We start from the raw sequence: 14,647 nt of genomic DNA on the forward strand, positions 1-14,647 counted from the left end.
TCTATTGGCGGCTTCAACAGTTACTATAGAGAAGTGAGCAGCAATAGTAAAATAATTTGCCCTTTACTTTACGGAAGGTTTGTTTCGTTTGTGATTGAATCGTTTGTTTCGTTTTTTGCGCTGCTTTAATGCTGTTTTGTTCAAGTTCTTTTGTACTTTCAATTCAACATGTACGTGGTTAGTATAGGTAGTACTTTTAGTTTTCTCGTGGTACACGTGGTGTGTGTGTGTTGTGTGTGTGATGACGGGTGTTCGTTTTCCGGAGGGTTTTGTGTTGATTAAAAACAGGACTATGTCGCTCGCACCTACTCATATCGATGGATAATTGTTTACGGTTATGGTTATAGTTGGTAGGTAACGCCTCCACAGAAAGGTATTCGTTCTCAGGTGCAGAAGAGTTGCCCTCTTTCTCTCTGTTCGGTTCGCTATGCTCTACGGCAGGTCATTCCGGTTTCGGGCTTCTTTCGATTAGTCAATCTCACCACTTAAATAGCACTTCGAGTTTCCTCCTCCAAGTCACACCTTTTCGAAGCCAATATCGGCGATGGTTGGTTGTTGCTTCGTCTACTAACGGTAAAACTTCTTCCAAGCCTACGTTTAACGCTGTTTATCTCGATTTACACTGCTCACTGTCCCAATATCGAATACAAAATATATATATATGCATGTATATATGTTTAAATGTATGATACATATATATGGAATATAATATATATGATTCCGTCCTTTTCATGGGTTAATACATATAATTTGCTTTTGCTCTGTTTGCATTTTGTGTTTTTCATCTGTGTGGTAAAATAAACAAACTACATGCCTCTCGCGAGAACTGTCTTTTTCTGTTCCGGTTTCATTTGTTAGCTTCCGTTCCCTGATAGTTATAGTTCTGTCCCTCCGTCCCACAACTGCCGCTCTATATTGCACGAGTTTGAAATCCTTTACTTGGCTGGGCCCAATCGCCAAAGGTGGAATGAAATAAAACCGGCTCACTGCTAATAAAAACTCATCGTTCTTATGCATGTAATCCGCGGCCACAATCTTCCGTCACATCGATTGGTTTTCAAAATATTATTGCTGTTTTGCTTAGGCGGATGAAAGTTCGCGCCCAAACGGCGCCCCTCTTAATAAGTCTTCTCGTTTCCGCACCTAACATTGGACTCTGTTCAACTCCGGAAAGTAGTAGGAATTGAGACGGATGGTGTCTTGCTGTGAGAGTGGTGTACTCTTTGTTACTACACATCGTATTTGTGTGCCGAAATTAAAAGTGTAGTAAAATACTTTTCACAGGGAGGCAAACGAACAGAATGAAAGACTTACACTCCCAACATTTTTCGCCAAAGTGGTTTGCAAAATGGGAAAACCATTCAAACCATGCTCCGTCGAGAATCGGTTTGAATAGTTTGCTCTTTCGCCAAAAAAATGCGCGACTTATGACTTCTGGTGAACGTATTTCGTCCCATTCCTCGATAGACGTAACGGTGACACGGTGGTAACAACAGAACTGAACATTGTGCTTGGCCATTCTTCTACTGCCATTTGAGGAAACATATTCTACCGTAACAGTTTAAATTATTAAGTTACAAAACTAAACTAACGAAACTATAGCTAAAGAAGTCGGTTGACAGTGTCGGGCTGCCTAAGAAAGGTTCGTCGACGATGAAGCTTATCACACGTCCAATTCGTATTAATTGCACATAAATAAAAACCCCGAACAAACATAACGTACTTGAATAAATTATTTAAACCAAATCTATGTGCCACCCGAACGCCTTTTCTCTTCTCTTCGCTGCTGAGGAACGGATCTTCGCTTACCAGAAGTCTTTGTACGACCCTCAGGAAGCGGTTACCGGTGCACCCTGCATGTTGGTGGCCATCAGTGAACCCGCCAGGGCACTGTTGTTTTGCGCCAGGTTGTTGCTTCCCGAGCCACTTCCAGTGCCGGTCCCAGTCGAGGCGGACATTTCCGACTTAACCCGCCGTGCTATGTGTGAGCGTGTGTGCTTGCGGAGATGATCTTTGCGGTAGAAACCTAAAACAACACACCGATCCGATTAGAGTCACAGCTTCCGGGAATGGTGGTTTGCCGGGATTCGTACCTTTACCACATTCGCCGCATATGTGCTTCTTTTCGCCCGTGTGTATGACGATGTGTAGCGTAAGCTGTTCTTTGCGCTTGAACGACTTCAAACATATCTGTAAAATGGTGAACCCCATTAGTGCGCCCTGTGATCGGAAGCCCTAAAGTCGGCGGAAAACTTACGCTACAGGTGTGCGGTCGGTCGGGAATGTGCGACAGTTTGTGGCGCGTCAGGTGATCCTTGCGCTTGAGCGCAGCATTGCAAATATCGCACACGAAGCGCCTTTCGACGGCGTGCGAAATGACGTGCTGCTCGATGAGACCACGCTCGGGATACGCCATCTGGCACTCGGGGCAACAGAACAGGGGCGAACCATCGAGCGCCTTCGTTTCCCGGATTTGTCCCGGCTTCGGGCGGGGTTTCTTTTCCTTCGGAGGTTTGCGTTTCTTCTGCTTTTTGGACTTTGTTTTCCCGTTCTCGCCGGTGGTGGACGGTGCAGCGCCCGTGCCATTGGCATCCGTGCCGTTTACCGTGGCCCCGTTTGCGGTGCTGCTACTGTCGGAATGATGCGCTCCGCCATTGATACCGTTGATAAGATTGTTCACCGCGTTCGGTGCGTGCTGGTGGTTCGTGAATCCATTATCGCCGTGATGGTTACCGGTGGCGTTGTGCTGTTGGTGATGCTGTGCCAAATGCTGATGGTTCAGTCCGAGGCTGGCGGCCGCAGCACTGACTGCCGCGTTCCCGAGGGCTAGATTGAGGTTCGAACCATTCTTAAGATTAAGCAGGTCCTTCTGGACGTTGAATGCGTTCGTTTCGACCCCAATCAGCCCACTCAACGGACCGGGAGAGTTCATCCCCGATCCTGCATTCGATTCCTTTTTGATCGTTTCCGAGTATTTCAGGAACTGCTGGATCGAAAGGGGCAGTGCGGCCGACAGCAAATGAGACGAGTACTCCACGTTCGACGGGTTGGTTAGCGACTGCCAGGATTGGTTGACGTTTTGCAGTATCTGCTGGTTGATCAGTTCGTCACGGTCCATCTTAAGGGAGGCTCCTTTACCCATCGGTGCGCTGTTGCCATTGCCAAACGAATGATCATTGGCCGTCTGTTGGTTTGTGCTGCCACCGTACGAGTGGGAAATGTTTTGACCATAAGACATCGGAGTCACTAAAAGGACAGAAAAAAGGACATATATTAATGGCACATTTCCCACGAACAATCGTACGTAAGTTCAAGTAACAATTCAAGTAACAATCAAGTAAATTTTCTCCTACATAATTTTGCACCTTTACCATATGGCAACGTGATGCAGGAACCATGGCTACATGTTTACTATGATACATCGCGTTTTACAATGGCCCGCAGTAAAAGAACAAAAAAATAAATATTTGAATGACGATACAAGCAAACATTTTTACTATTTAAATTTATCTTCCTTTCCAATTATGAGCCACAACAGTTTACAGTTGGCCCACAGTGCAAGAGGTTAGTAGCCAGACGGAGGGTACTCTTCCTGAATGTATGCAACCCCTTTTTATCGTAACCATATATCGGCAGTTCTACCCCTCGATGTTTCGCTTTTCATTCCAGGCGCGCATTCAATCGTTCGTCTCCGGCACCGTATCCGCCCTCTCTCATTAGTAGCCTCGTTCTGTGCGTGCCATCGGCGTCGCCCGGTTCGTTTGTCACATTACAACGCAATGCACACGCCGAAGTTGTCTCGCGGGGAGTCAGCGCAAGGCGGACTTCGCCTACTGCTGTGGGTGCCTGCTCTGTTAGTAATCCCCGGACACCGAATGTTTTGTCCCGAAAACAAAACTTCACTAACCGCAGAAGCTACTTACTTGAGGTAGCAATCTGATTGAAATGATTCCCGTTCGCGGTACCGTGGTAGCGGTTCAGGTCCTGCTGCTGCTGCCCGAGATTGGCACCTGCGGAACCGCCGCCGCCAGCTGCTCCACCGAGTCCTGCCGGCAGTCCGCCATTTCCACCGTTCCCGGTGCTATTGCTGCTGCTGAACGCGGTCCCTTCGTTGGATCCAATTTTGGCAGCAAACTGATGGATACCGGAGAACGGTGCACCGAAGGCCGGGAAATTCATGGCGCCTCAAAAACACCAGCGCTCAGTTTGGGTTCGTTTTTTACGATTTTCAGTGTACTACAGAATGATGGCCAGCACACCTTTTTGGGGCGAAACTCACTCGCAGCACAAGAGTGTCCCGCGGTTAACGATTACACCCGCTTGGGAGGCTGCTTTTCCAAAGCTCACTAGATTGACGCAAAAACTAACGAATGAAGAAAGCTCCAATTGTAAAACACGCGTTTCTCCGATGCCTACTGCGATGCTATTCGTGATGCGAACAAGACGGCCAATCACGATTGCCTGGCCGCTTGCAGAGGCATTTATCACGCGAAAGGTACACCGAAAATAAATACGCACTCTGTGCCTTCGCTGTGTCGGCGGGGCAAACAATTTCACAATGTGAAAAAAAATTAAAGATAAAACCATACACACGCGCCGGGCGTTTATTTGCACGGGATCACGATGGCGTCACACGGTTGCTAATCGCCCGAAATTTCCCGAAACAGCGAACCGGGAACAACAGGCCAATGGAAAGCGGAAACTAAACTTTGAGTGACATTTCCACCGAACCCAAGCCACCAGTCTGTGGCGAAGAATCAGAAACCAGACCACCGCAGGGGAGAGATAGGGAAAAACTGAACTGCACACACCAAGCAACCACCGATGGACACCATCGCAGCAAACGCAAAACGAATGCAGAATGCAGCAAAACGTCAAATCATTTGTCAAAGTCGAAAGAGTGATAAAAATTGCTCCTCAAAGCCAACTTTTATCAGCTATTTTAACGTGTTCTGCAAGCACAGTTCTGCAACGGCAATGTTCCTATATTATACATCATTCGAAAGGTAAGGAATCCTTCTTTCATAGGAAATAATCAAACGCTTTCTGTTTTGCATTGCTGGTACATTTTTATTGAGAATTTGTATAGAAAACTACGAAAAAAATACAGTTTTTCAAATTTGTAATGCAGCAAAGTTTTGGCGGGCTTTGACGCAGCTAAACTAGGCATTACAATCAATGTTTAAGTAATTTTAGACTTTAGAAGTAGACTTCGCTTGCGTTTTTAATTTTCGCCCAAAGATTAACGTATGCCGCGTTTCTCCGCTTTTTGAAAGTTGACAACTTGGTTGCCCTTCGCCAGAAACCAGGCATCCCTACTATCGCGCGCAATGGCCTCACTTCTCAGTAAAAATTTTTCTAACACAATCCTATGACCATTGTGTGATATGATGGGGACGGCGAAGGGAAGTGGAGTATATACCTGATCACGAAGTAAGCATCCGTCAACTATCTTTTGGACCGCCCTTACTTTGTCTGAAGTATTTACATCGTAGTGGATGTAAGCAAATCTGTCCTCCGCTTTGTCCGTGGAATTGACGGGCAATGGTCCCTTCTCACGTACTTCTTCCACTAAGTGTAGAAGGCTGTGGATACAATACGGCACACAGCGGCTCTTTCGCCCCATGCTGTAACGAATGTTCTTAAAAGGTCCTCCGCATATTCCATATAATCCTCGTTAAATGTTATATTACGTTTGCAAAGCGCTACGCCCCAGTGCAAACAGGTGTAGATTTTGAAGTCAGCGTCGTCGAGCGTTGCTTGTAACACCACGTAGCCAGCTACATCCAAAATGTAGGCCCATGTATGTGCCGGCCACATGGCAATGATTTTCCCGAACTCCCCGTGGTTTCGTTCGTGGGGAAATTTAACGCCTTGAAGTATTTCTTTCACATCATCGAAGTTATCTTTCGGCATTTTTCCTACTAGATAACCACCGTCTGTGAATGTTTCAAAAAACGTACTTACTGCCCCTAAATGCAGTAGATGCCGGACATCCCCAACCAGGACATCATTGATCACATTTATGTTTAAATCTTGTAGAGGACACATATTTGCTACCTTGGGTATTCTATGTGTTTTGTTGTATTCTCCTGCCATAAACTTCTCATGGGTCCGTAAAGGGGATTGGTATTTGGTGTGGTTTACCTCTGGTCTATCTCCGTTAGTGAAGGACACTTGATTATATTCGCTGCACCATATGCCATTCATGATGCACTTTGGGCACCCGAAATATGAACTACACGCCTTCGTTTCTGTAATTATAATGAAAAAACAATTGTTAGGAAACAGTACAATAACTTTATAAGACGCCGGACCTACCTTTCACAAGCGAGTGTGCCTCGGAGTCGGCTAACACTGCTCGGATTTTTACGGTATGCGTTCTTCGCAACTCCGCAACCTGCTCGCAGATCGGGCGGAGCAGGTCTTGCGGGCGTGGTTTTCCGTCGCAACAATAAACTGATATTAGGAAAAGTGATGGTTGTGTCAAGGGCCTGGGGCTACTGCTTAGCATTCCTTGGAAAATCCAAGCACCTAAGTCAGGGCTTGGATACATGGGCCTACATTTTGGAACCGGAACTATCGAGGGGACGATTTGCATCCACTTCGATTCCCCGGAATTGCCGTGCCACGATGAAGTGTTCCGATGAGTCGTCCCGGCTCGCCCGCGGTTTTACTCGCTTCACCGATCCGTAGTACTCGCTGACACTTTTTTCCAGCTTCGGTACATCTCCGTTGTCCCACACCTTCATCACCAGCGAAGCGTTCGGCGAAGACATCAGTAACGCAAAGCGCAACACGGAGTAGCAGAGCGTAGTGATGTTTTCCTGATCGAGCGATCGTATCCCCGTGGCATTTGGGGCCATATCGGACAGGACACAGTCGACGCGCCGTTCACCCAACGCGGAGCGTATTTTGTCTTGTGTTTCTTTGCGTAAAAAATCGCTATTACCAAACAGGATTGCGTGCTATCGAAGGAGAAGGAGTAAACTTTAAATCATAAGCACAGAATTTCCTATCAATGATGATCACCTACTTCGATCGGATAAATCTGCAACAGATCTACACCGATCACCATCCCTGGACGCTTTTGGGGGCCCATCCCTCCATCGGCATTCGACTGTTTTACAGCAATCTGTGTCCAAGAACCGGGAGCCGCACCGCAATCGATCACCGTTCGGCCTGGTTTGATGAGACCATATTTTTGGTCAATTTCAAGGAGCTTGAATGCGCTGCGACAGCTAGAACAAATTGAAAATTAGCATCGGTCGGAAATAGAACTTATTATGTTGCAACCTACCGGTAATTCATCATCTTGGCTCGCTCGACGAACGGATCCCTTAGCTGGCGGGTGAGCCATTCTTGTGAGCTTTTGCTTTTTCCTTTCAGATTACTGGGGACCACTTTCGCGAGCGCCGTGGCTCCTCCGCCAAATCCGCTGATTTTTCGTATCAGCATAACAACACCGCGCCGAGTCGTAAACAATGCCTTCGTAAACACGCCGGCCAGCGATGACAGCGGAGCTCAGTGCTGCCAGCATCGTCATTTTGCCTTCCAACGCATCAATTATGACATTCACTGATGACAGCCCGTTGTTTACCACTCTCGGGTGCGATACAAAGGTTCACTTGGAACAGGCCAAAACCCTTTCGCTTAGTCAATATTCGCCCTTCGATCAAGTCTACAACGCAAAACTACGGAACTTCGCGGACGCGACCAAGTGAAATATGGCACGGAACGATACGGTCTGCCGCCGGATGATGCAATGTTGCCCCAAACGTAAACAAAGCATCCGAAAAGTTTAGGTTCTGCGACACACGAAATGGTGGAGCGTTACTAAAAGAATGAATTATGTTTTGTGCTACGCGGACGGAGTAATTACCGAGGGAGTAGCCAGTATCAGTGAAAATAAAGGCCTGTGGATGGCCTCTAGTGGTAATGTTGATGTAGTTGATGACTCTGCATTGGTCGGCGGTGCTTACCTTCGGTAAAAAACAGCGTGCATGTGTTATTCTTAAGTTTTATTTCGCGCTTTCCATTGGCAATTTTGCTGACCAAACGGATAGGATTTTACTTTTGCGTTCCCTGCGTGCGGCCGTGGCGTTGGCAAAGTGTGTTCTCCAGCAAGAACGCCTTATTTGATCAACCGGTTCAGAACCGTTCTATGTGAATTGTTTGCGTACCCTACTACGATCATCCTGAGGCCCAGAAGGAAGCACGATGTTTCAAAGGAAAACGCAGTTAATGTTGCTGCTGGCAATCGGCCTATTAATCAGTACAACTGCGTCGTCGTTATCGGAGCAACAGCAGGTAAGATGGCGGGCAACACGTCGGAGCCGGGAATTCCGACTTTCGGGATTGAACCAGAAAGCCGACGATACCGGCTCTGCACAAAAAATGCGTGGATTTCCTGCGTCATTCGTAGGCTGCAACATTAAGTGATCAAACTTCGTCATCGGTTGCGTAGTACAAATTGTAGCAACCCGAATGGTGACTCATTGATCTATTCATTTGATAGAAAGTTATCGGCTCCTCTTAAGGCTGATACCGAATCCCGGGTATTATAACACCTTATTGACGCCAACACTAGCGGTCAATACATTTGTGTAACTTTTGCTGTCGTATTGTTGAAACAGTCGGTGGTGAGGCCCGTATTCACAACGTATTCACCATCGACGTATCTATGATTCCCCCTCTAAGCGATAACTAATTGCTGGAATTAACCGGGCATTAAGGCAAAAGCATTAAAATCAATTGTAGTTTTTTTGTTCACATTTTTTTGTATGACTTATCGCACAAAACGATCAGGTCGAGACTTTATATTTAGTTTAATCCAAACACACCGTAACCCGTGTGCGCAAAGCCTAATCTGCGCGTGTTTGAAAAGTGGGCGTTTATAGCTTGCTATCAGCCGTTTCTATAACCTTCCATTGGTAATCTAATTGTAGGACTGCACAGCAGTTGCAAAGGATGAGGAAACGATGCTGGTCTTTTCGACGCTCGGCGGCGGACTGACGGCTATCGAGCCGCTGACGGGCGAGACCCGTTGGTCGATCGACGACGAACCGACGATCCGTGTGCCGAGCCCGTCCTCCATGAGCGCACACTATCTGCCCGATCCGCGGGACGGAAGCCTCTACCGGATGAACGGTCTCGAGGGAGGTCTGAAGAAGCTCCCGTACACCATTCCGCAGCTGGTGGCCAGTGCACCGTGTCGATCGAGTGACGGCATTCTGTATTCTGGCAAAAAGAGTGACGTTTGGTTTCTGATCGATCCGAAAACGGGAAAACGTGAGAAGGTGCTAGGTTTCGGCGGACCGCTGCCGTCGCAACAGCCACCAGCCACACGCGATGGAGTCGGCACGGGAGCTGGATCGGATGCGATCGGTTGGGCCACGTCTCGGGCCGTCTATTTAGGCCGCACCCAGTACACCGTCATGATGTATGACAGCCAAGCAACCGCGGGCAACAGCAAACCCTGGAATGTAACGTTTTTCGACTATACAGCTCACACGATGGCGCCGGAGCTGTCCAAGGAGTATGGTGAGTTGCTGCCACGTCTCTCGAAACGCTGATCGAACGATAACAACTTCCCTGCCTTTGGAGCGCTCATAATCACCTGTGACCGGGCGCGTTATCAGAAGCGCGAGGCGGTTCTTAAACTTCCTTTTTTATTGCACGTTCTCGGACCGAAAGCGAGAAAGAAACAGGTCACTGCAAGTAAAGGCCCTGGCGTTTGACAAAATAATCCATCAAATGGAGCTATTTATTTTCCTTTGTATCGACGTATTCATCTAAGGCATCCTTGCCGCAGAACACAAACTGCATTGGGCTGTGGGTTCTACGCGGACACACATGGTATCGCGGCTGTAGCATGGTTCCATTCTCATAATCAATATTAAATTACTTCCGTATCGATTTCCTAATGTTTCCCCCCATTTTATTATTACGCGTGTTATTGTTGTGTGGATGGACGCACTTGCTGAAGGACCGGAAACGTTTTGAAAATCCATTATGAGCATTCCTGGCTGGCTAAGAATGTACTTCGCTTTGATGTGTTTCAATTTCAGGCATTTAGTCGATGATTCATCACAAAGATATTGTGTTTGGTTTTATAAACTCTTCTAACCGAGGTTTTTTATAAATTAAATTTTATTGTAGAGTTTCTTCACCTCACCAGCAGTTCGTCGGGGCTTACGGCCACGTTCGAGCAGAAGAAAGGCACTCCGCTCTGGCAGAAGGATCTGTCCAGTCCGGTGGTGGCAGTGTTTCTGCTCAGCTCCGAAGGTCTGCTGAGTGTTCCCTTCCAGACCGTCTCCGATGAGGTTCTGCAGGAGGTGAACGAGCGAGCGAAAAGTGGCAACTACGATGATCTCAAACTGTTGTAAGATGCATTTGCTACCGATCTGCCGATCACCGTTTTGTTAATCGCGCATTATGCTTTCAGTGAAACCGTCTATGTTGGTGAGGCGGGAAACAACCTGTACGCGATCCCTTCGCTGGTGGATAAGAGTACCGCCACGTTACCCTCAGAACCGTCCATCAATTTACTGGGGGGTCCGTCCAAAACCGGTCCACTAGGCGCACTCGGTGGTCGCGAACGCGATGCCGCCGGCGATGATCGTCCCAGCCGAGAGCTCATCTCAAAGTCTCGTGCGCGAGGTAAAAACGAAAACATCATCATTCTTGGCCACTACCAGACGCCCAAAATAGATGAACGCATCAAGCTCGACATTGCTCCGAGTTCACCTTCGTCGATGGGACGAGGCTTCTGGAAGCACCATGAGCTTTCGACAGTACTGGTGGCCGATCCCTTTGATTCGCCCAGCGTCGGGTTGCCAAAGTTGGAGCGCAAACAGCTGAACACAATCGGTGTGCAGACGGAACCGGAGGACAAGATCGAGGTCGGTGAAACGAACGAAACAAAATCGGATGATGCGAGTGGTAGAAGCGATAAAATCCGGGCGATGGTCAAACAAATTTATCGATACACGATACGCTGGCTGGATGCGCAACCGAACAAACTGCCTACGATGTTACTGCTCACGCTGCTGTGTATGGTGATCGTTGGCTTCTGGTACTTCCATCGGCAAATGAAAGCGCTGCAGGAACAGAGCCAGGGTGGATCGCAGTCGAGCAACTCCAACCGAAGTGGAGCAGGAAACGGTAGTGGCAGTGGCACCGGTGGGAGCTACAGTGAACCGATAGACTACGGTGATGGTGAAATGCGCGTGGGAAAGATCAACTTTAACGTCCAGAATGTGCTCGGCAAGGGTTGCGAGGGAACGTTCGTGTTTCGGGGTAGCTTCGAGAAACGGGAAGTGGCCGTAAAACGTATCCTACCCGGCTGTTTCACGTTGGCCGATCGCGAAGTGGCGCTACTGCGGGAGAGCGATGCGCACGAGAATGTGGTGCGATACTTTTGCACCGAGCAGGATCGACAGTTTCGGTACATTGCCGTCGAGCTGTGTGCCGCTACGTTGCAGGATTACGTTGACGGTAAAGCGTCGTCAGCGGTCCCAGCAGCAACGACAGTGACGGTGTCACTGTTGCGACAGAAAATCTCTGCCCTCAATATCCTGCGCCAAGCCACGAGCGGACTTATGCACCTCCACGCACTCAGCATCGTTCACCGGGACATAAAACCGCAAAACATTCTCCTTTCCCTGCCCGACAATCGACAGCGCGTGCGGGCCATGATCTCGGACTTTGGGCTGTGCAAGAAGCTGAACTACGGAAAGGCAAGCTTTTCGCGTCGCTCGGGTGTAACCGGTACCGACGGATGGATCGCTCCTGAAATGCAGCGTGGCCAGCGTGCCACCACGTCCGTAGACATTTTCTCGCTTGGCTGCGTGTTCTATTATGTGCTGTCGGATGGTTTTCACCCGTTCGGAGACAACCTCAAACGGCAGGCAAACATACTCTCCGGTGAGTTCGATCTCGGTATGCTGCGGCGCGAGAATCCACTTCCGGACAATCGGACCGTGCTGGCGGAAGAGATCATACGCGACATGATACAGGGCGATGCGTCGAAACGACCTTCGGCCCGTGCAATAGCGAATCATCCACTGTTCTGGAGCAACGACCGTGTGCTGGCGTTCCTGCAGGACGTGAGCGATCGGGTGGAAAAGTCAGAAATTATGGCCGAACCCCTGCGATCGCTGGAGAAAAATGCACGCTTTGTCGTACGGGAAGACTGGAGCCGCCATCTGGACGCCGAAGTGACGGCTGATCTGCGCAAGTTCCGTGGCTACCAGGGGTACAGCGTGCGGGATCTGTTGCGTGCCTTAAGAAATAAGGTTTGTTTGTGAGCGGAAGGCAGAACGTTGATACAAATCGGTTGCTAATTCTCTCAATCTGTCCCACTACAGAAACATCACTACCACGAACTGACGCGGGAAATGCAACGTGCCCTGGGAACGATACCACACGAGTTCACCGACTATTGGATCGGTCGATTTCCGCGCCTTCTTTCACACAGCTACCACGCCCTGGCGGACAACTCACGGGAACCGATCTTTCGTCAGTACTACAACGACGAGGAAGATAATCACACCGGTGGTGGACCCCCGGTGGGGCCTCACGGAGGATACAAGTTCACAAAACCAGCCTACTTCCTTCGGGATGATAACGACAACTACGAGCTTCTGCGTTACTACGAACTCGCGCAAGCCATGAAAACGGGTACCAAGAGTCCCAAGCGACGGATGGGCGGTGACGGAGGTAGTGCTGAAGCGGGGAAGATGCCTATCGTGGGCCACAACAACAAACGGGGAACGTACAATTTTGGCAAAACAATTTCCGGTGGGTTCATTACACGCCAGCAAGTTCGTGAGAACGACAGCGGGGCATTGGACGATCTGCGAGCCTCTGTGCAGGGAGCTGACACTGGCGGGGAGAACGATGCGATCTCAGATGGAGGTGTTAATCAACGGCGACGGTATGTTACTGCCACTGGTCCTGGAAACCTCAATAGTACCTCTGTCACCACCGCTAATCAGAACAACACTGTCAGACGCCGTGAAGCACAAACGAAAATCACGTGGAATTTAGATGGTATGGCCGCCTCCCGGCCCGAATAGCAAACAAGGTATCGGGCAGATTTTAGAATCTCTGTTTGATTAATGCGTACGGCAGAGATGCAGGCTTTTTTCTAACCGAAATGTCGTAAGCTTAGTACTTTTCTTAAATTTTGATAGTTCTGTCGAACGAACACGGCTGAAAGAGCAATGCAGAAGACACTTTTTGAAAGTATATTTTCATAATATTTTCGTAAGCTTAGTACTTTTCTTAAATTTTGATAGTTCTGTCGAACGAACACGGCTGAAAGAGCAATGCAGAAGACACCTTTTGAAAGTATATTTTCATAATATTTTTTAGTTAATTTGCTAATTAGTTCAATCGTGCTACGTCTACGCGTATACGATGCTAGAAAAACGTGTCTGTTGTAGCTCATCCCGGTTCCATGTATAGTTTGCCACGGTGGCATGAGTTCTACGTAGGTGAGCACATGTTTGACCATCACTTATCACGACAGACTATCGTGTCCGGCGTGTCACGTTGCGAAACCTGTTGCACCATTGAACACACACAAGAGTTAGCTGTTTATTGCAACAATAAGATCGCTTATTGGCGGCGCATCCCGGTAAAGTAGGGTAATCAATTTACTAATTTAAGAGACTACGGTTGCCCGAACCATTCCTATCAATATCCGCCTTGAAACTAATCGGAACCGCTCCTTGTGAATCCAGCGGCCAACAAGAGTGTGCCCCTTTCCTAACCTGTCCTAACCTTTTGTAAGAAAAAACGTGAAAAAATAACCAGAGACACGTGAAAACATTTTACGACCTTGTCTGTGATATCGTGGTTAGCGTTTAAGGAGCGGGCATTTAATTGCGAGGGAAAAGTTGTAAACGAGCATAACTTGCTAGTGATTAACTTGTTTAGGTAATACACAAGCTTAGCCCAGCGGCGGTTCTATGGTGACATTACAACCGATAGCATACCACTGGGCCGGTAAGCAGCACAATGCGTCCAACGACCAGTCCAAACGGAGTGTAAATATTTATTCATTATTTTGTGTTAAATAAAATTAATTTGTAAACTACGTGGCCGTTTTGTGCAGAGTCAGTGGAACCCGTTCAGTTGTCTGCTGCGTAATTGTTAAAACACGATAAGAGGCCAAACGTGTTCTACTTTCTTTGACATGATAAAAGTTCTTATCATTTTTTAGGGCTTTGAAACGATACCAACGTGTTAAATCGAACCACGCAGCGTTAAGGTACCCGTGAAAGGGTATTTTGTTTCGCCGATCCCAACCCTTTTTAGCCGGCGTACCGGTGGCCTAATGTGACAGTTTCGCCCCGTACCTTAGCTCGTAACGGGATGATCTTGATGACAGAACGATAGATGCATTTGCACATGCACTGCAAATTCCTGCTGATACCGATAGGTAGGATCTGGATGAAGGGTCCTGAAGGGGGTAGAGAGGGAAAGGGCAATGTCACGAGCCCGTGCACGCTCCACGTGCACGAGAATAATAATAATAATAATAATAATAATGCACACGCGTCTGCTGCGTTTGCGTATGGGTTTACTGTGTCCAACGATAGTAGTGTTGGTAGTGTTCGCGTATTTGCGCTTGTGT

At 48.1% G+C, this 14,647-nt stretch overlaps 3 protein-coding genes across 3 annotated transcripts; 1 reads left to right on the forward strand and 2 right to left on the reverse strand.

Moving 5' to 3' along the window:
* Positions 1-1,761: 1,761 nt before the first annotated feature.
* On the reverse strand, positions 1,762-4,179 carry LOC128272782 (zinc finger and SCAN domain-containing protein 30). The gene is made up of 4 exons (XM_053010656.1): positions 3,924-4,179; positions 2,258-3,246; positions 2,094-2,190; positions 1,762-2,026 (listed from the first exon to the last, which is right to left on the reverse strand). The coding sequence occupies exons 1-4, from the start codon at positions 4,177-4,179 to the stop codon at positions 1,830-1,832; spliced, it is 1,539 nt and encodes a 512-aa protein (XP_052866616.1). The 3' UTR covers positions 1,762-1,829.
* Positions 4,180-6,560: 2,381 nt separating this feature from the next.
* Positions 6,561-7,458, reverse strand: LOC128274947 (rRNA methyltransferase 2, mitochondrial). Its single transcript, XM_053013299.1, has 3 exons — positions 7,301-7,458; positions 7,037-7,241; positions 6,561-6,968 (listed from the first exon to the last, which is right to left on the reverse strand). The coding sequence occupies exons 1-3, from the start codon at positions 7,456-7,458 to the stop codon at positions 6,561-6,563; spliced, it is 771 nt and encodes a 256-aa protein (XP_052869259.1).
* Positions 7,459-8,244: 786 nt separating this feature from the next.
* Positions 8,245-13,140, forward strand: LOC128274951 (serine/threonine-protein kinase/endoribonuclease IRE1). Its single transcript, XM_053013304.1, has 5 exons — positions 8,245-8,310; positions 8,949-9,543; positions 10,162-10,384; positions 10,448-12,299; positions 12,372-13,140. The coding sequence occupies exons 1-5, from the start codon at positions 8,245-8,247 to the stop codon at positions 13,080-13,082; spliced, it is 3,447 nt and encodes a 1,148-aa protein (XP_052869264.1). The 3' UTR covers positions 13,083-13,140.
* Positions 13,141-14,647: the final 1,507 nt, after the last annotated feature.

Source organism: Anopheles cruzii, chromosome 3 (assembly GCF_943734635.1).
Source record: "Anopheles cruzii chromosome 3, idAnoCruzAS_RS32_06, whole genome shotgun sequence".
Classification (NCBI taxonomy): Eukaryota; Metazoa; Arthropoda; class Insecta; order Diptera; family Culicidae; genus Anopheles; species Anopheles cruzii.